General features: G+C 36.1%; 3 protein-coding genes across 3 annotated transcripts; 2 read left to right on the top strand and 1 right to left on the bottom strand.

Moving 5' to 3' along the window:
- Positions 1-852: 852 nt before the first annotated feature.
- Positions 853-5,531, top strand: LOC149199502 (uncharacterized). The gene is made up of 2 exons (XM_089399399.1): positions 853-1,092; positions 4,646-5,531. The coding sequence occupies exons 1-2, from the start codon at positions 869-871 to the stop codon at positions 5,529-5,531; spliced, it is 1,110 nt and encodes a 369-aa protein (XP_089255525.1). The 5' UTR covers positions 853-868.
- A 16,867-nt stretch (positions 5,532-22,398) lies between these two features.
- On the bottom strand, positions 22,399-23,186 carry LOC149199501 (uncharacterized). The gene has a single exon (XM_089402467.1). The coding sequence runs from the start codon at positions 23,170-23,172 to the stop codon at positions 22,522-22,524; it is 651 nt and encodes a 216-aa protein (XP_089258593.1). The 5' UTR covers positions 23,173-23,186; the 3' UTR covers positions 22,399-22,521.
- Positions 23,187-23,867: 681 nt separating this feature from the next.
- LOC149199500 (peptidyl-prolyl cis-trans isomerase 2-like) lies at positions 23,868-25,111 on the top strand. The gene is made up of 2 exons (XM_089402468.1): positions 23,868-24,023; positions 24,202-25,111. Exon 2 carries the CDS (start codon positions 24,216-24,218, stop codon positions 24,732-24,734), a length of 519 nt encoding a protein of 172 aa, XP_089258594.1. The 5' UTR covers positions 23,868-24,023; positions 24,202-24,215; the 3' UTR covers positions 24,735-25,111.
- Positions 25,112-27,250: the final 2,139 nt, after the last annotated feature.

Here is a 27,250-nt window from a genome sequence, read left to right as displayed (position 1 = left end):
TAAGAGGTAGCAATATCACTCCCGTTCACCAGAACAAAACGGAATTGTTTTTTTTTTAATATTTATGAAAATTGATTGTTGGCATTACTGTAGATAGAGCGGGATCAAAGAACATTTAAAACCGGGTATAAAGGGAAATTTTTGTTGTTTTATTACATTTAGATTCATTACAGAATTCAAAATAAAAAGCTCAATTGGAATTTTTTTGGTTAAGTGATGAAAACATTGTGATTTTAATGTTGGGATTGAAATCTTCATTGAAAACAGGGTATAAAGGAAAACTTTTGCTGTGTTATCACATTTAGATTCATTACAGAATTCAAAGTAAAAAGCCCAATTGGAATTTTTTTGGTTACGGGATGAAAACATTGTGATTTTAATGTTGGGATTGAAATCTACATTGAAAACATTTAGATTCATTACAGAATTCAAAGTAAAAAGCCCAATTGAAGTTTTTTTGGTTACGTGATGAAAACATTGTGATTTTAATGTTGGGATTGAAATCTACATGAACAGTTTGTTAGTCCCTTAAATTCCTGAAGTTTCACATCTTCAGACCACGTGCCTTAAGTTTCATTATGATCCCCCATTTACCACATCAATATGTTGATGGCTTAACATGTAATCTATGAAGGCAGAGAATTGGATCCCCTTTCAGTAATATAAATATCAGGTTTTTCTAAAACAAACTGTGTATGATAAAGACTACAAGTTTGATATATCTTGGAAAGATTCTAATTGTAAAAGATGAAAGACTTCAGTATTGACGGTTTGATTTCTCTGAAAAAAGTTATGTTTGGGTATATTTGGACTCAAACTGGCTTGAAATTTTCCTCCTTGTCCTAGGAAATGTTGAGATTTTGGTGACATGAAAACAAACCCTCCTGGAGGTTTGGAAATAACTGAACGAAGAAATGTTTGTACTGCCAGGTTGGCTGTCTCAGATACGAAGAGTTGGAGAGAGGCTTTCAAAACATTAGTACTTTTGGAGTACCTGTTAACACATGGTCCAGAGAGTTTTGCAGCAGACTTTCGAAGTGAAAAGGATGTTCTTCACCAACTCACTCATTTTGAGCATGTGGATGAGCTAGGGTATTTCTATATATTATCATTGTTTTTCTAAAATTAGCTGGTAATCCTATTCAGTTTATATTTATAGATCCAATTCAACGCAGAGATACTTTACAAATTACCATATATACATTAGAATATTTCCATGAATTATATAATTTTGGCTAATGTTATAAATTTCTGAATATAGATTTTATCAAATCAAATCATCATTTGGAGGATACTATCTGTGAAAATCAAGGCATGATATTATTGCAGAGAGATAACCCACAAAAAATAGAAAAGTTAAGGACATAGCTCATAGGATTTACACCACAGTATAGTATAGCAATGAATGAGAATGATCCGATCCGAATGTAGATTGGTAGTTGGTAGTGTAAAACATAAGCGAAATAGAGTGAACTCAATTTCGAACTGGGGTGCTTCAATCTAATTGTCTGGCTTGACTACCATTTTAGCCATGTCAAGCGATGTGCCAACACCACCAAGCTTTTTTATTCTTAATTGCTTTCGGTAATGGATGAAAATAGTTGCTTTTGGTAATGGATGGAATTTTATATGATTTTTTTGGGGCTTTCAGTGTTTCTCTTATGCACTCCCCTATTTTTGTTGTGCAGCTAACTTTCAACTTTCACCATTTGCATTGCACCACAAGAACACAATTATGACCTAAAATAATCTTTTACAAGTAATGCTCTTATTACCGAGTATCGACTTATGCTTGCAAGTTGCAACAGGCTAAATGCTTTATCCAATGTTCAATTCTACTTTGGCTTCAAAGCACTCCTTATCCACTCTGTTTCTGTATAAAATTGTGTGAGTAATTCAACTTCAAATACGAAAACTCCAAACCTCTGTCTCTACTCCAAACCCCTGTCTTTTCTACTTGTACATAACTCCAAACCCCTGTCTTTTCTACTTTACATATTGTTCTTGTTTGTTACTTGTATTTATTGTTCTGGTTTGTTACTTCTACTTGCAAAGCAATTCCAAACACTGTTACTTTACTTCTTACTTCTACTTGCAAAGCGAAACACTGTTACTTTACTTCTACTTGCAAAGCGATTCCAAACACTGTTACTTGTATATATTGTTCTGGTTTGTTACTTATACTTGGTTTGTTACTTCTACTTGGAAAGCGATTCCAAACACCAAAACTTCAAGGGTGTTCGGAGTACACACTTCGTTTTGATTTTCGTTTTGATTTTGGGTAATATGACTAGATTACCAGTACAGTGCCTGAAATTTATGATTGAGGATACACACTATTGTCTTCGACATTTCATCTTCATTAGCAGTTTGATTATATTTCATACTGACCTGATATAATTCAGAGCGTGAACATACAATGATACGGACCTCAAGTGCTATTCAAATTTAGTTAGTCCTTCACAAGGCTAGATTCATTTGAAATGTTATTCAAATTTAGCTAGTCCTTGACAAGGCTAGATTCATTTGAAGCATTTTTATGATTAGACTAATGGCTACATCACACAGGTCGATAAGTTAATTTAGACTGGAATAATCTGTACTTATTAGAAATTTAAAAAGCAGGATATGTGACAGAAGCCTTTTCCAGCTGCTATGTTAGAAAGAAAATCTCTTGCATATTATGCACAGTCACCTCGACATATGCTCATTCTTTATCTCAGTGAATTTATATAATCTCATACTATCAACCAAACTGTTTTGGTGATTTCCAAATGTTTTTAAATCATTCCCCCAGATAATCCCCAGAACAAAAGGGGTTTTTCACCTTGTTAATTAATTTTTTACCTCTTCATTCATAAGGGTCATTATATTGTATTTGTATTGAGTTGGGGATGTAGAGTAAAGTTTGAATATTGGGGTGGGGATGTGGAGTAGGAAGGTTTATGGATATTTCGGGTATAAAAAGACATAAGCAGGTATTTGGGTTTGTAGTTATTGGGGTGGGGATGTGGAGTAGGGATGTTTATAGGTATCGGGGGTAAAAAAGGACATATAGTAGGTGTTGGGGCTGTAGGTATTGGGGTGGGGATGTGGAGTAGGGAGGTTTGTAGGTATTGGGGTGGGGATGTGGAGTAGGGAGGTTCGTGGCAGGAATTGCAGTTGTAGTTATTGGAGTGGGGGTGTGGAGTGGAATGATTTGTACTTATTGGGGCATATATTAAAAACAACTTTGGCGTGGTGGCTTAAATACAATCTATTTTAATATTAATTTGAGTGGGAAATATTTATTTTAATATTAATTTGAGTGGGTAATATTAACTTGAGTGGGCTTAATGGTTAAGAGCATATGTTTCATCTAATTGGTTACAAGTTCAAAATCAGAGGAGTTCGCTTAAATACAATCTATTTTAATATTAATTTGAGTGGGCAATATTAACTTGAGTGGGCTTAATGGTTAAGAGCATATATTTCATCTACTCAGTTACAGGTTCAAAATCAGAGGAGTTCTAATCTATGCCTTCATAGACTTAGCAGTCAAATCGCTCTTCTGAAATGGGTCCCTTGTCCCACAAACAAGGGGGTCTCATATACTAATTTGGTGTTCGGCTTGGCCGTGACTTTAAAATTGGATAATAAGTGACTTTAAAATTGGATAATAATAATAATATTACATTTTCCGGGCAATTGAAGAAAGTCCTTTGCTGTAAGGCTTACACAATTCAATAATAACCGTCTTTAATTAAAATTGGATAATAATATTAATACATTTTCCGGGCAATTGAAGAAAGTACCTTGCTTTAAGGCTTACACAATCCAATAATAACAGTCTTTAATTAAAATTGGATAATAATAATATTACATTGTCCGAGAAATTGAAGAAAGTCCCTTACTATAAGGCTTACACAATTCAATGATAATAGTCTTTAATAATAATAATATTACATTTTCCGGGCAATTGAAGAAAGTGCCCTGCTGTAATGCTTACACAATCCAATGATAACATCCTTTCCCTGCCTAACTGCTCAGAAAAAATTTAAAAATTCTCTTTCCACTAGGAATAAGATGTTTTTCTCCAAATCCTGCTGCAAATGGGCGAAATCGTGCGAATAAACATTCTACAGTCGTATAGACAAATGAAATTTTTCCAGGAGATGCAATTAATCAATGAAATTGTTCCAAGAGATGCAATTAATCGTGCGACTAAACATTCTACAGTCGCACAGACAAATGAAATTGTTCCACGAGATGAATTGCAGAAACGCAAAGTTGTTGCATTGAATACCCCAAATTGTTATCTCACATATGTTCACTGTTGTTCCATGCTTTTCTTTAAAAAAAAATGTATGTATATATATAAATAAAACATTCAGATCAATCCTAGAAATCAAGCAAGTGAAATATTAGTCTGCCTATTGTTGGTCTAAATCAATCAATCCAAATTTTATTTAATCGTGTGTCAGTGAAGAGTGGCAGGCTGAATAAAAAGTTTATCATTCTGAATCGAAGTTAAGAGTACGAAATAAACAAATTTGAATTTAGCCCTGAACATATGATGCTGATTACCCTCCGATTCATAGAGTTTTCATGTCATCTCCATGCTTCCTCGTCCTGTTTATTAATCCTTTTTAACTTTCTCATGCAGGTTTGATTGGGGCCAGAGTATCCAAAGAAAAGCAGAGAGAATCCTAGAACTTCTTAACCAAAAGAAACTGCTGAAAGAAGAGCGCGATCGCGCTCGGAGAGTTTCGCGTGGAATAACGGGATCCGGAAGCTTTTCTTCAAGAGCAGCCTCTTCACCTGCTTTTGAAAGTTTCGAATCAACTTTCAATGATATACCAGAGGGAGCATCACATGAAGAGGGACTTAACGAGACTACACAAATTAAAACCAAGAAGTATGATATATCAAAGGATGAGGGGGCATCATATGAAGAGGAAGTTAATGAGACTACACTAATGAAAACCAAGAACTATGAGAATGACATCAAAATATATTCAAAGGGATATTCTAGCCTTGGAATTTCAACCAACATTACTGGTCAAGATGAAGAGTTAAGTTCTGGAAAAGTATATACAAACAATATTGGCCCAACATCTGATCATGTGGGAAGTTCTGAAACTAAAAATATTAATAATCCATATCATTCCAACACTGAATGGCAACCATTTCAAGGAAGAAAGTTGTTTACATCTACTAGCCATGATTTTAGAAAGCCTGATGTTGTTAACTTGATGAGTGATCAAGATAAGGACCAAATTCCAGTCCAAGCTAATGGTAACCCTCCCCAGACTAATACTTCTGATAGATTTCATGCATATGGTTATAGGCTTCAAAGTGAGTCCTCTGTGAATTGCAGCAAAGGTAAGCAGGATAGCAACCCCACAGCTTGTAGTGGCAGTGAAATTGATCCATTTGATGATAGTGATAATGAGACAGCAACTCAATGTTTGCTACCAGACAAACATAAAAGGTGTCCAACTAGTATTTGGGATTTTCATGATTCTGCTGACTTAGCAATCAAGATCTAGTGCTCCTTTACAATATAAAACAAAAATGTATATGCTGCCTACAATAATTGTTAATATATCAGTATGTATTTTGCTTCTGCTCTATCTTTCATCTTTAGATTATCCAAATATTTGTATGCTTGACCAATGCTTGCTCTATCTTTCATCTGTTTGGATTTCTCTGTTTTCTCAAAACTCACATTAACTCCATCATCAATTATCATGATAATACCTTTATTATTATCATATCTTTGAAATATTAAGACCTGTGTTGGAACTTCCTCCCTTGTCTCGTTGGGCTTGATTTGATCGAGTAATAAATACACCTTTGCCATGTTGGCCACTTGAACTAAGTGGTTGAGAATATTGTTGTCTTTCTAAGTTTTCACACGGGGATTTTTCGATTGAAACAATGGAAACATCTAACATGTATCTTAAATTGCGAGATGTGTAATTCATTAGTTTATGGCTTATTGGACTCACCCACATAGATCTTAATTTTAATCGTGCAACTACTTGTAATTGCTTATTCAAAACATAAAACTCAATGCCAGAAATCCACTAACATACACAATGTAGAAATAAAGATTTATTTCAGAATGCTATATGGAACTAATGTTAACTGAATTCTATATGGAACTAATATGGAATTAGTGCTAATGATCATTGGAAGCAATGCTAACTGATCATTGGAAGTAGAAAAAATTAATGTACCCTGGAGAATCAACATGGTTTCAGAGCAGAGTTGAAGATCTAAAAACAGTGAACATGGTTTAGAGCAGGGTTGAAGATCTAAGAACAATTTGAAGTTAACGAAAGATAAGGGTGGTATTGGATTTAAGTGAATTGTCTCCGATTCCCTAAAGGCACTTGAATCCGTGACCTATTCGGTGGCCTATCTAGCTCTAAGATATGCGACGTTCTGAGAATTGTTGTCTCTACGGAGCTCTCTCTATAGTCTGCATTGAATCCAAGGCTATATTACAAATGTTAATACCCTGTATCGATGATCCAATATGGATCCAGACTCTGTGATCCATCTTGACAAAGTGTGCGAGCAAGTTCTGTGACTCTTTTATATAAGATCTGTGCGAACTCAGTGTCTCCTTTACTGCAAGCCTTCTATAGCATCTAATTTATGGGATTCCTGAGGCACAAAACTCCTGTAGATTGGTGCAAAACTCTAAGGATCATATTCCTGAGTTGCAAGGTATCAAAATTCTATGTGTGCGCTGTGGAAAAACACGAAGGTTAAGGCCATAATCTATAAGGAATGATGCGAAGATGAGGATCTATGTGAATAAAGAAGTTGTGAAAGAAGGACCATGATCCTAGTTCTATGATCTGAATTTCTCTGTGGTAAGGTCCTAGCTCCATGTGGCATTATATATTTTTATCTTAAGTCGAGTCCGATAGCGATTCATGCATTATATCTCTTTAATACTCACTCGAACATTCTAAGGAGTAATAACTCTAGATGAAAGCTGAAGCTGTCATGAAATGTGCATCTCTATGGAAATATCCGTGATCGAAATTGAAGAAGGAAGGCCTCTGTTCTCCTTTTGTGACTTGACTAAACTCCTTTGAAAGGTTTAATTCGATTTTTTTTCTAAGTCTCTATGTCAATACAAGCCTCTATTGCAATGTGAATTATATCCAGGTATGAGATTATCTATGGCCAGGAACAAAATGTGGCTTCGTCAGAATTGAGTGCTTCTAGTCAACTAGAGCCTCCTAAATCTACTGATGTTGCTCTTGAAAAGGCACCTTCTGTTACAGCTCAATCTGCACTGCCAACTTCAATGACAACAACCACACATGAAAGACAACTCACAGAATCCTCGTCTTTCACCAAGTCCTCCCAACAAGTATCTACTTCAAATGCTACAACACAAAAAACAGGTAATCCAAATATTTCTGAAGATAAAAGGCCTCCAACTCAATCCTCATTGCCCAAAATGCCGTGTGTTTCAACTACTGGACTAGGCCCAAATGGGAAAACAATCAGTGGATTCTTGTACAATTATAGCAGAGATGAGGTTAGTAGAGTTTGTGTGTGCCATGGCACATTCTTGTCACCTGCAAAGTTTGTGCAACATTCAGGTCGTACAGACCTTTCACATCTTGAAAGGCACATTGTTGTCAATCCATCCCCAACACATTGTTGTCAATCCATCCCCATCTTCAAATGAAGATGCATCAACCCTGCAATGAAAAGTTATCCAAATAAAATCTTGGATGTATACCTAAAAAAATGTTTCCCTGAAGGATTATCTCTATGCCACTTGCCCCAAAAAAGGTTTTTGAAATTGAGTGACTAGACATCCAATTTGGAAGCACTCCTCTTCTGCTCACAGAGTAGAATTTTGCTTCTAGACCTGGCAATCCCAAGATTAGGATTCACATGGCGCTATTTACGTGTTGTATTTTCCATTGCTCCTAGCAAAGGAGTTGATTCTAAAGTGTACAGGGCAATTGTAACAAAATGACATGAAATTCTGCTTGTAAATTTTGTTGAATGCAGCGAATTTTGTTGGATTCAAAGTTCTCAAACTACTATTCGCTACATATCAGCTTAAACATTTTTAGCCATCACAACTTACATCTTAAAAGTAAACTAGTACAAATTGGATTGTAATGCTAAGACATATATATCTGTCACATACTAACAAATAATATATACACCAACTATGTACTGGATTGATAGGTTGATTTTAAAGTGTACAACGCAATTGTAACAAAATGACATGAGAGTCTTTCAAAAAACCGCATAGTAAATAAATATACATAATAGATGAATATATCTTTTAATTTAATGATTATATTTTCCAACAACGACACTCAAAACCACATAGTAAATAAATATACATAATAGAGGAATATATGTTTTTCTTATGACTATTATGTATTTTGAGTATTGATTGGTATATATTAATCAACTTTAATGGACTACCCTTCCTAGAAGTCACCATATACAGAAGTGTATAAAGACTTCTTAAGAAAAGGAACACATCATTATTGCTCCAAATTTCTCCGTAGAGCCAACTTTTCATTTCCGTCATCAATTGAGAGTACCTATTTCTTGAGTCTCTGGTGTCTTCTATAGACATAGTCTCCACCTCTATCATTTTATTGGATTCCCTAAGTTCTCTTAAATCTTCCATTATCAGGGAACTGCAACCATAGATTTTTATTATTTGAAGTGTTTCCAAATTGAAATAACTCTTTGGAAATACCTTCAATGCTGAGCATTCTACTATGATAAACGTTTCAAGTACTGGCATTGCTCCTTCCTTTACGATTGGCAACTCTTCTAATTCATGTAACCCAACAATTGAAAATATCTTCAATAAAGAAAATGCCTTCTTGTCACCGAAATCCCGAGGAAACCTCTTTAATCTAGAGCATTCAATTGTTTCCAATCGTCGTAGATTGTTGAGCTTATGCAGATGTGAAAGTTCTTCCAACATATTACACTTGTATAATATAAGACTAGTCATAGTCTGAAGAGCACAAAAGCTATTTTCCATTCTAACCAAGTCAGGACACTCCATGTACAGTTTTCTCATATACAGTTTTCTTAGCTTTGACATATTATTCATGTCACTCGGCAGAGATCTCACCTTTGTGAGCTCTAACACGAGGGTGTTCATTTCAATCATATTCCCTAATGTGCCTTCCCTAATAACGCCCCCATTGTTTGTTAAATGGAGCTTGGTGAGTTGCTTTAAGTTGGCCAGACACGCTAATGCTGGCCACTTTTTTCCATTTCTTGGGCTCACCTTTTTCCCATAGATTGGTGCATCCATATATTGTCAACACTTTTTTCCATTTCTTGGGCTCACCTTTTTCCCATATATTGGTGCATCCATATATTGTCAAACCCTGTAAAGAGGTGAGCCTTGAGATGCTGCAAGGTAGATACTGCAAATGACCACATTTATCCATGGCTAGATGCCTTAAATATTTCAAATTATGAAGGCCAGACGGTAATTCCGTGATTCTAGAGCGGCTTAGATCAAGGATCTCCAGGTTTCCAAGATTTGTAAGAGATGCAGGTAGAAATTTGATGGGCATACTTGATAAAAAGAGGCATCTTAGCTATTTCAAACACACCACACTCTCCGGTAATGACTGCACTACCGTCCCACTCAAATCCAGAACCTTAAGAGAGACCATTCTCCCAATAACTCTTTTTAGATTTTTTGTTAAACATTTGTTACCATCTATTAACAACGAACATAGTGTCGGAACTTTCGTTGACTTAGGGACTGAACACAGTTCGTTATTACTGAACAAAATCTGACTGCATCCGGAACATTCATTATCATTCAACGTGCTCAAAATCCTGACCCACATGGCAAAAGAAAGTTTCTTTGGCCTCGGCAACACGGATTCCCAAATGGTGCAGGAAGTTGTGTATCTTGAAGAAGACTGCACCGGTTAATGCTTCTCACAACGGGTTCAATCAAACAATGATCTGCCAAAAGGTTGAGATAAACCCCTCCCACTGTGAATGGGTTGTAGCTAAGTTAATGGCGATCTTTTCGTGCCAGCAGCCCTTCTCCCACCCACAATGGAATCACATGGTTGGCATGAATAATTTGGTCTTCTGAGAATGTTGCAGCCATGTATAGAAAGCATAATTGCAAATGAATATCACATTTAACTCATGGAATATAGATGCAAGTGTCCAATCTATGCTTTATCGTCCACTTTTGCATGCAATTTTCTTTATTGATTCTTATTTTCAATGACCATGCAATTTTATTTATTGATTCTTATTTTCAATGACCATTTACATTTATGCCTTACGGCATTTCTTTTGCAACATGTGGTGCAAATGCTAGTTTAATAACTTTTAATTTTATTGATTTCAATGGAAGTTAACCATCATCATCAATAATATAGTTGAAGTTGACCAGCCATGAGTGGATGGATACTCATAGAAATGAGTTGGCTGACGAGTGAAGTTGACGACCTCTCAACACTTCCTTACCAACTTTAAACCTCCTGTTGCTTCTGCAGAAGCCTGAAATTATCCATTTTTGTTTTTGAAACCTCCTCGGGATTTTGTTTGACAGAAGCTATGTCAATTGTTTACTGCGACAAGGAATTGTCGCTTTAAATTTGTATTTTCCATCTTGGTTCTAAGAGTACTTTGCACAGAGAAAGCATAAATGCGGAGTGTCAAATTGCTATCTTGAGAATTTTGCACAACAGTACAGAAATATTGTGTATGTTTTGTAGCAGGATATTGAAACTTTTGTGGTACCTTTGAGTGCTTTTTGAGAGTAAATGCTTTATGGACTTTTGGTATTAATTTAGATATACCAGAATTCCCTTCATGGAAATTATTGATGCAAATCGATTCTATAGAAAAGTATTAAATGGCAATGGAGATTTGTAATTTCAGTGTGTTTGTAGTCTCTAATTTTTCTTTCGGACACAACAAACCAAGATAAAAATTAACCGTGAAATTAATGATATGTAAATATATTACTTTGGCCTCTCTCTTTCCATACTCACCTCGAAATGCCCTAATTTTTTTATGTGGAAAAAGTACGTAGAGCAATTTATGTTGCTAGCATAGCAATCACTACAGGTTAAGCGAAAGGCTATTACTGAAACGTTAATGCCTATAGAAGGGATACCAGAGATCTAAAAATTTATTGGTCATATTTTTTTTTGTTGGTCATATCTTTTTTGTTGAGATAAACCCTCTTTATTTCGGATCTTCTTGTAATTAAATAACTCATGGTTAATCTCTCGATCTCTAGATTTTTTGTTGTTGTTTTCCGTATACTTGGGAAACCGTAATTAACAAAAAAAAACCTAGATACATCCCAATGTATATTACAGAGCTTTTCATTAATGTATTGTGATGCACTATAAAGGGCACTTTTATGAAACATTAATACCATCCCATGAAACCTTTACTATCCAAAAACATTCAAAGGTAGCGCAGAAAATTGAATATCTCGCCACAAAACTTACAAAATATTTCTGTTGTACTATGCAGAATTCTCTATATAGCAATTTGACACTCTACATTTATGCTTTCTTTGTGTACACAATACTCTTAGATCAAAGATAGAAAATACAAAATTATAGTTACAATTCCCGGTTGCAGTAAAAAAATTGACAGACATTCTATCGAACAAAACCCTGGGGAGGTTTCAAAAACAAAAGTGGATAATTTCAGGTTTCTGTTGAAGCAGCGAAAGGCTTAAAGTCTGTGAGGGAGTGCTGCAAGGTCGTCCACTTTGCTCACCAACCATCCTACCTCCACGACTATTCATGGCCCGTCGAGCAATCTGACCGATAGCTTCAATCATATTATTGAATAAAAATAAAAATTATTAAAGTATATGAAATGGTAAAAAATTATTAAATTATATTTAAGTTTAGCCACACTTCACGAATAATTTTTATTAATAAATTAAAGATAGGATTAGACCAAAAAAAATAAAAAAATTATTCACATACCTTCTACAATATCTGTTGGATCATGTATTATACAAGAATATTCCTAGAATATTAAATCTTGGAAATTCATAATTTAAAATTTCAAAATTTCTCGAGCGAAATTCTAATATAGTTCATTCCTTCGATGCAATTATTTTAATAAAAAAATTATTAAAACTAATGAAAAAAGGGAAAAAAAACTATGCCTTCATGACCTATAGGTATCATAGTCACATTCTTTGTATGATTTGATAATATGTGATGAGAAAGAATGAGCCCCAACAAAGCCTAAGAACAAGGCATGGAGATTGATACTTATTGTTGGTATCATAGTCACATTCTTTGTATGATTTGATAATATGTGATGAGAAAGAATGAGCCCCAACAAAGCCTAAGAACAAGGCATGGAGATTGATACTTATTGTTGGTGAAGTCCTCAAAAAGTCTCGGCAGTTGGCTTGAATGATGGCCCTAAATTTATGGAACAAGTTCTGTGGTCACACTCTCAGAACTAGGAGATCTTGGGCATAGCCACACTGAGGATGGGTTATTCGTGTGGCTGGAGGCCTCTGGCCACTTGATAGGCTTATATCCCTGATGTTGAGAAGTACTCTAGGTCAAGGAGTGGTCTAAAATCAAGGAAAGTTAGGTTGACAACAGTGTGATCATGTGCATCTAGGTGTTTGTAGTCAATTCTAGACAAGTGGACCCCATTTGCGTAACTACTTCGCGGAAGTTGGGTCATGCATAGTAACTCTCAACTCACGTTTTCCCTCGTAAGCATGTAAAAGAGGGTAAATCTATGGTGTGGTGTTACATTGGAAACCTTTGTTTTCGAATTTTAAATACTTTGTAGATCTTATGGTTACTTATTAAACACTCAAAAATTGAAAACTTCTAGCAACATTGAAGGATACAGCTCTTAAATGATTCATGAGTTTAGGAACAAATTCTATAAAGAAATTGGATCATATGAAAAGAGTATTTTTGGAAAAATAAAAAATTTATTGTATAGACCATGACCTTAGAGATTAAGTCTTTAATATGAACAAAAAAGAGGATGAAAACCTAGAAGATTTAGTGGAGACGTTTAGTTATAATGTCAAAAGAGCTAAATTGCATGATTTAGGATTTTACATATTAAAAACTCTCCTACTAATAGCTATAAGGGATGAACGGATTGATCTTCTTAACCTTATGGGTAAAGGATATGTCTTTGAATTGTCATTTCAAGAGATTTGTGAACTGTGAAATAACATATTCAAGGGGAAAAGTAAAGCATGGTAGATCCCCTTAAGATCTAGTTATGGAAAGAGTAAGTAAGTCGACATCATGATTGGTAAGTCAAACCGAACTTAACAATTTGCTCAATATTATTTGTAATTTAAATGAATAGATTGATATTATAAGAATTCAAAACAAGTAAAAATTTGAGAATGTTGCTTCGTTTATATTTTTCCCTAAATGTAGAAAGAAACATGCTTCACAAGAATGCCCACTTGATATTGAAATTTGTGTTATTTATGTAGAATCACATGCTACTAAACATTGCCCATCATTACGAGGATTGAAGGCAGTTTACCAAGGAGCAAATCAAACATCGAGACAACTCTATTATGTAGCTCCAAGAAGGTCATCACGGCGGCCTCATTAAAGAGGTATCATGCGAGATCATAATTCTCAATCTCAAGGTTATACAAAACAATCTCAAAGTAATTAAAACACATCCTTGCCTTGGTAACCTTGCTTATCTCAATCTCAACCTCAAAACCTATCTTGGCAACAAGGATGGAAAGGGCCTTATGAAATAAATCCACCATATCCTCAATATTTTCCTCACTATCCTCAATACCAATCTCAATGTTATCCATACCATTCACCTCCACCACCACATCATTTTCACTCTTAGTTGACCTCAATTCAACCTTTCCAATTACCACCTACGCAAGCACCCCAAAGGCCCATTCTACCCGCACAACCATTTGAGATCACAAACAATAAAATACCCCAATCCACTTACAATGTTGAGATACAAAATATTCAAACAACTCCTCTTGATCTAAATGATATTCATAGTAGATGAGGAAGAGTATTGCAAAAAAATGATTCTCTAGTTGTCTTTAAGGAACAATATCCAAAAGAAGAATAAGATACAAAGAAGGCTAAAGAATCGTGGACCACATCTAATGAAGTGCAGTCATTGGAACCTGAGATCGAGGAATTTCTACTATGGTTGTCATCAAATCCTTTATGCATCCAAGAGATCGATCATCCCATGATTCACGAGCATTCAACCCAACAATATCATTGTATTTTAGTAGACATAGGGGGTCTTTTGTTTCAAGGAAGTTGGTTTCCTAAGTATTGAATTACTGTAAATATTTAGGCCTTTAAGTGATTTTAATGAGAATAGGAATTAATTAGATATTGTGAGACATATTTGTAAATGTTCTCGAAAGTAGGAGAACATGAGAGGATTAGGATTAGTTAAGAGTTAGTTTTAAGAAACTGTTGAGAAACTAAAAAATAACTGAGGAACAGTTCCTCAACTATAAAGAATCTGCTAATGATATATTGAAAAGAAAAAAAAGAGAAAGGTTGGAGACGTTAGCTAGCCAACCAGCCAGCGAGGGAGAGTGAGATTTAAGCCTACGGGCAGAGATTGTACCCAGAGACCATTATAATCGGAAGATCAGGCTAGAGAGATAGAGTCTCGATATGTAAACATTGTTATATGTTTATATATATATATATATATAGGGATTGATTTGAACCTGTATAAATGTGTGTTTGAGTGTTAAATGATGAGTGATGACTGAATTGGAATTCAGTATAAATAAATATATGCAGGCAGAGTCGTGGCAGATACATAGAGGAGGAAATGATACAGAGTATCGTAAAGGGCCGTAGAAGCCAATTGGAAAACCAAGTGACTCAATGGAATGATTGTGATACGGAAATCACAGAGTTAAACTCAAGCAGGAAGGAATTGAGCAGCAAAAGAGTGAGAGGTGAAACCTTTGGAAAACCCAGAAACCATAGAAAACTGAAGAAATGACGTAAGATCTAAGTGAAGCGGAAGAGTGAAAGAAATGAAGTATCAGTGAACCGTAGCCATTGGATCTTTATGATCAACGACAAGGATTAAGTCGCATTGGCAGAGTCCTTTTGGAGACATCAGAATCAGGCCTTGAAAAGTTGTTATGAGCAATTGCTGATGAAGTGAGGACCATCGGATCATAATCAAATTGATGGTCACGATCTAATCACAAATAAGAAATCGGAGGAGTTAAGGAGAAGGTGTGATGGATAGGACGATGAGCGATACAACGATACGGCGATAGTGATAAAGTGCTGATTGGCCATTGTAAGGGCCCGTTTCCTATTATGAGAGCCTCAACCTATTATATACTAATAAATCTATTTTCCCGCTAGTTTAAAAGTTAAAAATAAAAGAACTTGTTGATCTTCTCACATAGCTTTAAACATTTAACATCTTATCATTTGATCATAAGCAACATAAGTTAAGGTGAGCATTCTATTGATATCAACTTGACAAGAGTAGTCCATGGAAAAATACCTGTTCCGGCGGTTGATGATGATACCTTTGTCTTATAGCTCCAGCTGAACGCTCCTTCTGACCGACCCAACCGGATTTACCTCCCAGCCAACTAGGAAACAATTCCTAGCCCAGGAAACCTCCACAGGTTCCCTAGCCCTCCGTGCCCAAGTCCAACCAGATATAGTGTGTCCTCAAGAAGAATGTGCAAAACTAGATAATGATACTTTCCTCCTCTCAAACCCAAGAAACCTCCACAGGTTTCCAAGGTCTCCCAAAATCATAACAAGGCCAAACAATCACAACCAACCCCCACAATCCTAAGCAAGACTCCCACCCCCTCTTCTTCCTTCCCCCTTCCCTTTTATACCCTCTTTCCTCAACCACCTCTCATTAATGTCATTAACTCTCACCCATCCTTGGTTGACTTCTCTTCCAAGCTAGAGTACATTTGGAATTGTGATATGAATTTAAAATTGAGAATTTAATGGGGAAGGATCATGTCTTCTCCCGAGTAAATTTGAAAAGTACATTTGGGAATGTGAAGTGTAATTACATGGGGAGGAGCATGTCTCCTCCTTAGTAAATGTGAGGGTACATTGGGGAATGTGAAATGAATAAATATATTTTGAATTAATGGAAGGAGACCATATCCTACACAATATTCAAATTGAGAAGGTAAGTGGGAAATTTGAATAATTGAAATCATAAATTTATTTTAGACCAATATTTCTCAATATTTTCAGATAATGTGAATATTAACACAATTTGTAGGATAAGATTTAAGTGGGGCATTACATACACCCCTCCTTCAGAAAACTTCGTCCCGAAGTTAGAATGAAAATATACAAGGAGTTTGAAAGCATAGCAAACCAGAGAGAGTTATAGCATTAAAATTCGATAAGTCGGACAATGGCATTACTTCCCATCAGGAGTCTCCAACTGATCTATATCTTCCTATCCACCCTGGCCTACTTCCGTTCCCACCCTATCCATCCTCTATTGCTCTATCAGTGGCAACGGCCATACTAACCACTGATAAAACCGACATGGTGGAAGCGTCGAGTACCTCGACCAAACTTTCCCCAGCAGGCATCTGGCAATCGTCATCACACGTCTAGGGGGAGCGTTCAGCTGTCCTCCCCACGATTCCAGGTTTCGGAGGATACACGGTGGGAAACACCTCCACCCCTCCTTCAGAGCACGGACCACACTACAGAGCTGGTTGGACTTGTCATCGAATAATCCAGTCAGGTCGTCTTGCCACCTGTCATTTGCATTTTACTCGTGTCATAAGAGTGTATATCAAGCAGATACCAAATGCAATAGAACAATGTACATCGTACCTTTCCTCATTGGTTGTCTCGACCTTCCCCAATGGAATAGTAGATCTTGGCTATCATATGGTTCTTTCCAATCTGTACTTTAGTTCTCATCCATGCATATATATATAACCAAAAAAATAGATATAGATACATGATCTTAAACATCATGTTTATTAAGCCCAGTGTCCACTTGTCAATTTTTGTTGTTCATACTGGAATTAAATCTTACATCAGATAAATCATAATTTCACTAAGTCATTGATTAGATAAATCATATCTATATAAGCCTATACGATGCAACAATAACTCTGACAAGTTATGCACTAGATAAATTGTAACCAAGTAAGTCACACATTTGGTCATACATCCAACATTTCCATCATCAATACCAAATCCATCAATTGATTTTCACGTGTCCAACCAAATGTGTATAATGTTCATAAATAACAACATGGAAGAACCTTAACATAGGTGGCTATCTACGTTAAAAAGGGGGCATCATAAATGCTCATGTGACATCCTTGTGGAACCCTTCAATAACAATTAGAGTTGAAATAGATTCAACTATCCGTCATGGAAAATAGCATTTGAACCCGAATATCCTATAAGGTGGTACCAAACCAAAATAATGGCAAGCAACGGATTAGTGCACTATCAATTCCACTAGAAGGTGCTAGTATAAGTTTTATGCATATAATTTCTTTAATACCTTAGTGAATATAAAAGTCCCATTCTTCCAATTTTTTTTATTTTTTTTTTCCAAACCAATTAGTTAATCTTGAAAATAAAAGACTCAAAACTTCAAAAATTGTTTCCAGCATGATTTTCATACTCTTTTTTTTTTTGTAATTTGAGAGAAATGTCCTTTACATATCAAAGGTTCAATTTTTTTTTTTTTTTTTTTTTTAAATCATTGTTTACTAGTATTAAAACAATTTCATGATATATAATGCAGCTCACAATATGAGCTGTCAAATGAGAAATAATTAAACAAATGGAATAATTGCCTATATTAAAGATGTTTTTAAAGTAGAGTTGATTTTGAAATTTTTGTGTTTATATTTATATAATAATAAGCCATGTTTCCAAACAACTAAGGGGTTACATGGTTATTTTAATGCAAGAACCAAGAAGACATTAGCATAAACTAAACATAAACAGATTTTTGGAATAAGATCAATATGATTCCACAATATTCACCATCCAACAAATCTATGCATTTTATGCATATTAATGTTTGTGGAGAAGAGAAGATGAATTTATAAAATCTTCACCATAATGTGATGCATGGCCACAACACATAACGTATACAATATCACTAAGATACCGCAGTACATAAATGCCACTGACAAGAGATGACACTTAATTTCATAAGGTTAAAATTTGATTTGATAAAACTAAGGTCCAAGAATCAATGTTGTTTTGTTCAAACTATAAATGACACCTATGTTACCAAAAACGAGAAACGGGAAACGGAACGGGAAACAAGAACGGTGCGAGAACGAAGTTTGGAGGTTTCGCATATAAGAAGCGAGGAGAGAGAAAAACACCATATTAAAGGTGAACAATATAAACAAGCATTAATCCTAAACCTGTAATGTTTCTGCTCATGAAATTGTAAAAAAAAAACAATTGTAAATACTAATTCAGTTTTAAGAAGAAGTGATAATTTTGTAGATCCAAAAATTTAGCCATCATCAGAATTAGCAACAACTATGATTGACCATTTGCAGGTTGCATGCGTGATTTTAGCTTGCAAGTAATGAAAACTTTGTAAACTTTAAAGGTACTTCTCTGGCAACGGGAGATTGGTTTTGCTGTCACATGATAATTCTGAAAGAAATAAAGACCTTCAGAATATGTAAAGAGCTCAGAATTAGCAACAATTGGCTTACTGATTTACCGTGACCGTTATAGAGCCAAACTTACAACAAGGAGTATTTAACTGTATATTTATTCGAAAGTGTTGTTCCAGATTGTCATGATAGTACTAGTGCCTTCCCTTGGTTACAATTGCATAGACCATCTGTTTCTTTTGACAAGGTATTTAGGCATTAACTAATGCTGCAATCTTTGTGCTTGGTGATCCAAATTGGCTCAGCTTCCAGCTTCCATGACAATATCCATGATGTTAACTATTTTTGAATCACCATGTTCAAACAATCTTCTTTCAGAATCTAAATGTTAAAGAAACGAATCTCATAAAGTTGGGAAGAGGTATTGAAGTCAGCAAAGTTGCTAAATGTAAGGGTTTGATTTATTCGTTAGCTTAACTATCTCAGTCATCATGTACATCTGGTTGTTCCATATTTGTGGAACACACATGAACTATGTTGTGCCTTCCAGGCAAGCGACAAGCTACAACGTTATGGCTTCTCTTCTCCTTAATGAATTCAAATTAAAGAGGGTGAAACTCAATTAACTGTCCACTGAAAGTTAATTTGGTTGATGTATAAACTTCTAGAAGCCACAAACTACAACGTTATAGCCTCTTTTTTTTTTTTTTTTTTCCTTTATGAATTCAAAATAAAGGGGTTGATCCTTAATTACCTATTTCGGTCTACTGAAAATTAATTTGGTTAATGTATAAACTTAATGTACTGCAGTTTTTTTTCTTTTTTTTTTTTTTTTTTCCCCTTTTAGTTTCTGCAAGTGAATTTAGTTGCTCATTTTTTTTTTCCCTCTATCCATTGCCCAATGTATTAATGACGGCCATTGTCTCTTCGTTATAAATACAGACGGTTCGTTTCCTTTTGTTGAGTTTGCAAATTATCAAATGCTTCTGGTCCGCCTTCTTAGACTTGAAAATTTACCATGAAAAGTTTCAGACCCAGAATATTTAAGGACATAACAGTGGTCTGAAATTGAGTGTTTCTCCTTACCTGCATAAGATGATTGTGGTACTAACTTACAAACCAAATCCTCAATGATGAAAATGCCAGTAACTCACAGCAGACAGAATCATTTTAACGGAGTACATATACATGCATTGATATGGACGATAGAACAGAGGTTTCATTAAATTAGGCTGAAAGAGGATATTACAGGACTGAACACAGGTATAGCGCATTACGATATGAATAGTTAGATCCCAGCGAACCTCACCTACCCAAACCTTGAGAGAATTATGTGGTCTGGAATGTAATTCTCATAGGCATCCCTGAGGAATGCTGAATTTGGAGTAGGGCAATTTGGGTTCAGTCCAGTAATTAATGACTGGTAAAGGATAAACCAGTGACCAAAATAGGAAATCATATGGAGGTATTTCATGCATTCATACAACACATGGCTACAGTTCAAAGACGGTTGAATTATAGTATAAATGAGCTTCCTTAAAATACAACAGGTGTAAAACTAGAAAAAGGGAATTCGGTTGAATGATATATGTAGGAAACATGAAGCAGTAATCCTGATTTTAAGTAATCGCCTCTAAAGGCAAAAGAAATTGTACAGCAAACCAGTCGAGATGAACACAAGCTCTGGCTACAAAACTTAATGAATTGGGATTGACCCAGTACTTACTATTTTTTAGAAGCAGATTTATAAATAAGAGCGATTTGACAATTTGCTTTAATTTTAATTCAAGGTACAGTTTAATTTTTTTCTGGCCCTTCATTGCTGTAATGCGTAATTAGACTTCTTGGACTTGCATAAGAATCATAATAACAGGTAACACACCACCTTCTGTTGTTTATCATTGAATTGAGTTGTTGTAAACACAACACCTGTTGTTCATCATTGATTTGAGTTGTTAACACAACACCTGTTGTTTATCATTGAATCTTGCATTTACACATGCAACTTGTCATTTTGCTTAATAGAGGTTGGGCTTACTCAAGGCATACCTGTCTTGTCAGCAAAGTTATCAACTTCTATCAATGAAGAATGCTGTGAATTATTTGTACTTAATATATTCAGGGATTTTCTTCATGGAGTTAAATGAGTAGTCCAGGTATACTCTAATGCCTATTGAATTTGTTTGACATGAATTTGTTTCTGCTTATAGATAAATGCCAGAAAACGGTGTTTTTTGAACTCTACTACTTTTTACTATTTTATGGTTATCTTTGTGCGCATTCTCTTTCTAGATTATGTGGGCATGGGGCAAATAATCAAACTTGAATCCTCATTTGCCAGAGTTAAACCCATTCAATTATTGTTTTAGATTCTTTAAGATATAATATTCTTTTAAGTGAGATAATATCCTTTTAAGATTGTTTATATATCCATGGGCTGATCTTTGCCTCTTGTGGATCTGTAAGGGGTCATGCTTTGCAGGCTGTTTGTGCCTTTCGGTTCCACCCCTGGATCCTTTCGATGAATGGCTATATGCAGGGATGAATCAACCCACATCATTGTTTTAGTTTCTTATGTAGTTTTCTTATATTTCAACGGATTTTGGAAAGCGATCTAACAACTTTAAGATTTTCTTTTTCATTCTTTTTTTTTCAAACATACTTTGAATGGATAATGGCTTGCCCCCGATTAAGGGACCTATGATGTATCATAATGCGTAATGCTATTAGCATTTTTTATTTGCTCAATAAATACGCAGACATTTATTTGTAGATTTTGATGCTCTGATTTGATTTGTTTCGCTGGTACTTGTTCTAGGAAGTCCGGGAGTTTACTTGTAGATGAGCATAAAATGTTGATGCGTTGGATATCCTTGTGAATTCTGTTTTTGGAAGAATAGGCTTCAGCCCAGAAGGTATAATTCTATAATAATCTTGTACACTGAGTGTCACAAAGGGATCGGTATTTGAGTCCCTGGCATTCTCCTTTTTAGGAATCAGAGTGATGAATGCAGAATTTAGGGATTTTCCCTGAAACCTTTGATTTTTCCACTGTGCTTAATAGATATTTTCTAACATGTCATATAATGAATGGGGAAACCATTACACCATGGGAGTTGTTTCTCACCGTAGAAAAAGTAACGTTCCTGAGCTCATCTTCAAGGATGGGAACCTAAAATGTCAAGTACAAAGAAAGGCAGTAACAGAGACAGACAAAGCATATACTTTCCTGAAAGTAACCTAAAATAACGTTCCTGAGTTCTCTTCAAACCAGCATATACTTTGAATGCAATATTTCGGGCAGAGTAAGTGTATTGAAGAGCATTTCTAAAAACAGAGTATCAGAAGCTTTTGAAATGATAAAACAAAGTATTTCTTTTAGTCCCTTTTTGCTCATAAACATTCACTCTTGACAACTTAAGTTGGTCTTCTTTGGGAGCTTGATCTCCTTGTTTCTCGAATCGATTCACACTCGTCACTACAAGTTCTGTAAGAGCCCTATTACTTCGATCATGGCCAGTGATACTTGGTGTATGGGAAAATAGGCATCATTCAATCCAAGAGATGTAAGTACCCTAGAACACTACATTAATTTTGTTTCCAAATTTTATTTATTTATTTATTTTTTATTTTTTTTCCTTTTTTTTTTTTTTTAGAGATCAGAAGCAGGATGATTTAGATCATGAAGCAACCGCCATACAAGTGCCATACAACAAGTGGTCACATCTATATCCTCTGAGTGAGATATAATGATGTGGAAAATGCTGATCCCTTACAAACCACAGCCATGTGAAAATTACCCAATGATAATCAGAAGTTGTGGCAAACTCCTCCATAGGATGGCTTAAAAAATGAGAAAAAGGTTACTGCCATGGAGACTGGATGTATCCAACAGAATGTGAATCCCAGCCTCCTTCAGGTTCTTTTCTCTTAAACAACATTACTGTTGAAGCTGTTGTCTGATTAAATGATCTTGTATGACTCTCTGTTGAAACACGACTGTCAACAATAGCAAATTGCTTAGAATCTCTAACTTCTAAACCAACTGTTCGAGGACCTGCATTTAAATCAAGAATTGGTCTTGGCCATTTGCGAGGGCCTTCCATGCCAGAAACATCAGTGAGACCCATCACATAGGGCCTCGCACCTGGAGCCGAAACTGCACCTGCAGTAACAAGCTGAGAGGGAACTGCAGAAAAACATGGTGTTCCCAAGGAATCTCCATACAATGTTGGCCCTCCTGAGAAAGATGTGGAAGTCATTGAAAAATTTGAACCAAAAGAAAATCCTCCATATGGGAATGTCGGTTGTGTAGCATTTGGGTATGCAATAGCAGGAGCTGACGTAATTACTGACCCTCTGTAAGGATCGCAATTGTATGTAGGTCCAGACGCTGAAGTCAGGACTGGGTAAGACCGTCCAGTTCCATCAGAAGGATACGAGTGTATAGCAAGACCTGGATGAGAATTTCCTGGAGGCAAACATGATGTTAAATTTACCACTTCCCCATTCATTCTCCAGCCAGACAATGGGAAACCCGAGTTCCCTTTGGTTTTGGTCAACCCAAGGTTACAAATTCTTGGTTAGTAATTTTTTTCCAGTTATTAAGAGTGAGCTACGAGAACCCATTGAATTCTATCAAAGTTCAAAGTGTGGGGGCACTGGAGACAACTTGCCATAATTTCCAGATCGGTTTTTAACATAGAAAAGTCTTGACTCAAAATGTCGGAAACATTGTAAGCCATATCTGTAAGACTAAGTCTCCTCATTAATCTAAATATATAGGGTACAGTACTAGTTCTAACTTCTGAGTCATGAGAAACACGAGTGTGGGATGCTGGACTAAATCTGTCCAAAAATACTTCTCAAACCCCCTATATCTTTCTTTATTGTGCATAAATCTCACAATGATAGAGGTGGAGCCTGCCTCTCAGCTGGTTTGCCCCCAAAGATAATTGTGCAAATGTGCTATAGCTTGGAATAATTAGGATCTGTAAGGAACTGACGTGATGGCTAATAGACGCTCAGAGAAGCTTAAGTCTTGAAACCAACTACAAGTGAAACATCTCTATTCTGCCCATAGTTAGCTCAGATGTCTGTAACTATGGGCTTGTGTAGTCTTAAAAGCGGTGTTTTTATTCGTCTTTTCTTGGCTGTATTTTCTGTATTTAAAGCGGTATTTTGTACGCGAAGCTTGGTTTTGTTGCTGGTTTTGGCAGTTATTAAGCGGGTTTTGTATGCTACGCTTGTTTTTATTGGCGGTTTTGGTAGTCTTTAAAGCGGTTTTGTCCAATCGCTTCTGTGCAGGTTGATCAATTTGGCAGAAAGTCAGGTTTTCGGTGCAGCTTTTTGCAGAATCTCAGAGGTAAGCGGTCTTTGAAAAATGAAAATAAACAAATCGTCTGAGAAAGTAAAACCTTAAAGCCTTTCAAGGAAAAGAACTGAACTTTTTGGGCTTGAAGAAAAATGATCTTTTTGTTTCTGAACGGTCTGATATGAAAGATCCATGTAAAGCTCGGCAGGATTTTGTTTGTGCCTTGCAGGTTTCGAACTCAGGATGCCGAACCCAAAGGTTTTCTTTGATATGCAGGTCGGCGGTGCCCCAGCCGGCCGGATCGTGATGGAGCTCTATGCGGATGTGGTGCCGAAGACGGCTGAGAACTTCTGCGCGTTGTGTACCGGCGAGAAAGGCACCGGCCGCTCAAGCAAGCCTCTGCACTTCAAGGGTTCGTCGTTCCACCGCGTGATCCCAGGGTTCATGTGCCAGGGCGGTGACTTCACAAGGGGCAACGGTACTGGTGGGGAGTCGATCTACGGCGAGAAGTTTGCCGATGAGAACTTTGTAAAGAAGCACACGGGGCCTGGCATCCTCTCCATGGCCAACGCTGGCCCTAACACTAACGGCTCGCAGTTCTTCATCTGTACCGCACAGACCTCGTGGCTGGATGGCAAGCATGTCGTATTTGGTCAAGTTGTAGAGGGCTTGGAGGTCGTGCGCGAGATCGAGAAGGTTGGATCTGGATCTGGCAGAACTTCAAAGCCGGTTGTCATTGCCGACTCTGGACAGATCGCTTGAATTTTTATTATTTACCTTGGCCTTTACGCTGCATACGTTAGGTTATTATTTCCTTCAACCATTACGCTGCATAGGTTCTTAGCGTATTGTTTCCCTTAGCATTACGCTGCATAGTTCCCTAGGGTTTGTCAGCATAGACGTTTTAAGGGTTTTTTTGCATCTTTCTACTCGAGATAATCGCTGCATAAGTTCCTAGGGTTTGTCAGCAAGGAGGCTTCAAAGGTTTTTGTGTCTTTTCTAGTTATTATAAACGCTGCATAGTTTCCTAGGGTTTGTCAGCATAGAGATTTCAAGGGTTTTTTTATATCTTTGGAGTTGAGATAAACGCTATGGCGATAACCCAGTAATGTTTGTTTCTATCATATGAAATTTTTACATCTGGAATTACATTCGCAATACTCTCCCGGTCATCGAGAATTTTTTTTTTTTTTTTTTTTTCTGCGTTTAAAATATGCTTCAATGGGTTCGGAAAACAATTATTTATATATATTATATAATTTATTGGGCGTATTAAAAGATTTTTATGACAAGTTACTAAGTAAATTGGTATGATAAATAAAATATGCGAGCGATTCAAAATACAGTTAATAGTTCCAAATCATCTTTTTGTTTCTGTTAATAGTTCCAAATCATCTTTTTGTTTCTGGATAATGATGCTTTCAATTTTTTATTTAATTATGAAGTGATTATAATAGCAGGTGTTTTTTTTTCAAATTAAATCTATCATTTTCTGTAATTGATATTTTTATCAATCACTGTTTGCAGAAGTCCCCAGAACTGCAAGCTTCTTCATCTAGGAGCTCGGCCTAGATTTTTTTTTATTCCTATAATATTATTTATTCTGTTAAGAATTTTACAGGCGCATTTAAGTTGAAGCAAAACACTAGATCTGTCATATCCCTAGGCACTAAGCCATTGGATTGCTGTTGAAACATTTTGACATTCTAATTTTCTAGATTTTCAACTATTTAATAAGAAATTTGATTATGGAATAACTATTTAGTGGGCTTTGGGTCCAGATTTTGAACCAAAGCTCTGATACCATGTGTAAGGGCCCGTTTCCTATTATGAGAGCCTCCACCTATTATATACTAATAAATCTATTTTCCCGCTGGTTTAAAAGTTAAAAATAAAAGAACTTGTTGATCTTCTCACATAGCTTTAAACATTTAACATCTTATCATTTGATCATAAGCAACATAAGTTAAGGTGAGCATTCTATTGATATCAACTTGACAAGAGTAGTCCATGGAAAAATACCTGTTCCGGCGGTTGATGATGATACCTTTGTCTTATAGCTCCAGCTGAACGCTCCTTCTGACCGACCCAACCGGATTTACCTCCCAGCCAACTAGGAAACAATTCCTAGCCCAGGAAACCTCCACAGGTTCCCTAGCCCTCCGTGCCCAAGTCCAACCAAATATAGTGTGTCCTCAAGAAGAATGTGCAAAACTAGATAATGATACTTTCCTCCTCTCAAACCCAAGAAACCTCCACAGGTTTCCAAGGTCTCCCAAAATCATAACAAGGCCAAACAATCACAACCAACCCCCACAATCCTAAGCAAGACTCCCACCCCCTCTTCTTCCTTCCCCCTTCCCTTTTATACCCTCTTTCCTCAACCACCTCTCATTAATGTCATTAACTCTCACCCATCCTTGGTTGACTTCTCTTCCAAGCTAGAGTACATTTGGAATTGTGATATGAATTTAAAATTGAGAATTTAATGGGGAAGGATCATGTCTTCTCCCAAGTAAATCTGAAAAGTACATTTGGGAATGTGAAGTGTAATTACATGGGGAGGACCATGTATCCTCCTTAGTAAATGTGAGGGTACATTGGGGAATGTGAAATGAATAAATATATTTTGAATTAATGGAAGGAGACCATATCCTACACAATATTCAAATTGAGAAGGTAAGTGGGGAATTTTAATAATTGAAATCATAAATTTATTTTAGACCAATATTTCTCAATATTTTCAGATAATGTAAATATTAACACAATTTGTAGGATAAGATTTAAGTGGGGCATTACAGCCATCGGAGGGTGATGTAGGAGCATTTGACACTCCTCATTAAATGAGGATTCCAAAGCGGAAAAAGGAGGAGGACATGGACCATCGAGAAAACAGGGACAAATTATGTTATAAGAGAGCTTAAAAGATGGAATGGATAAAAGTCTCGAGGAGACTTATTAAATGTAATATGCCCTGTGTGCATTGTTAGTGGGTTGTTAGAGGAGACCAATGAGAGGATTGATTGGATCCTTTCAGTGATCCGATCCAATATTCCTGTAACGATGAACCTGTGTGTTCTATAAATATATGTAATGAGACAGATAGAAGGAGAGCAAAATGGTAGTAATTGTGTCAACAGAGTGTTGAAATGTAGTCGACAAGAGAAACCGTTCTAAGGCTGAAATGCCTTAGATTTGTAGCTATGCTATGTATAATAGAAAATGTGCATTTAGTGTTGAATTGTGCCTATGTGTTGTATTTCTTGAATAGTTTGAAT

This window comes from Pinus tabuliformis, chromosome 2_1 (assembly GCF_031772625.1).
Source record: "Pinus tabuliformis cultivar Carrire ecotype Pingquan chromosome 2_1, CPIR1, whole genome shotgun sequence".
Taxonomy (NCBI): domain Eukaryota; kingdom Viridiplantae; phylum Streptophyta; class Pinopsida; order Pinales; family Pinaceae; genus Pinus; species Pinus tabuliformis.
Note: the sequence above shows the minus strand (reverse complement) of the source record. Positions and strands in the feature narration are given on the sequence as shown.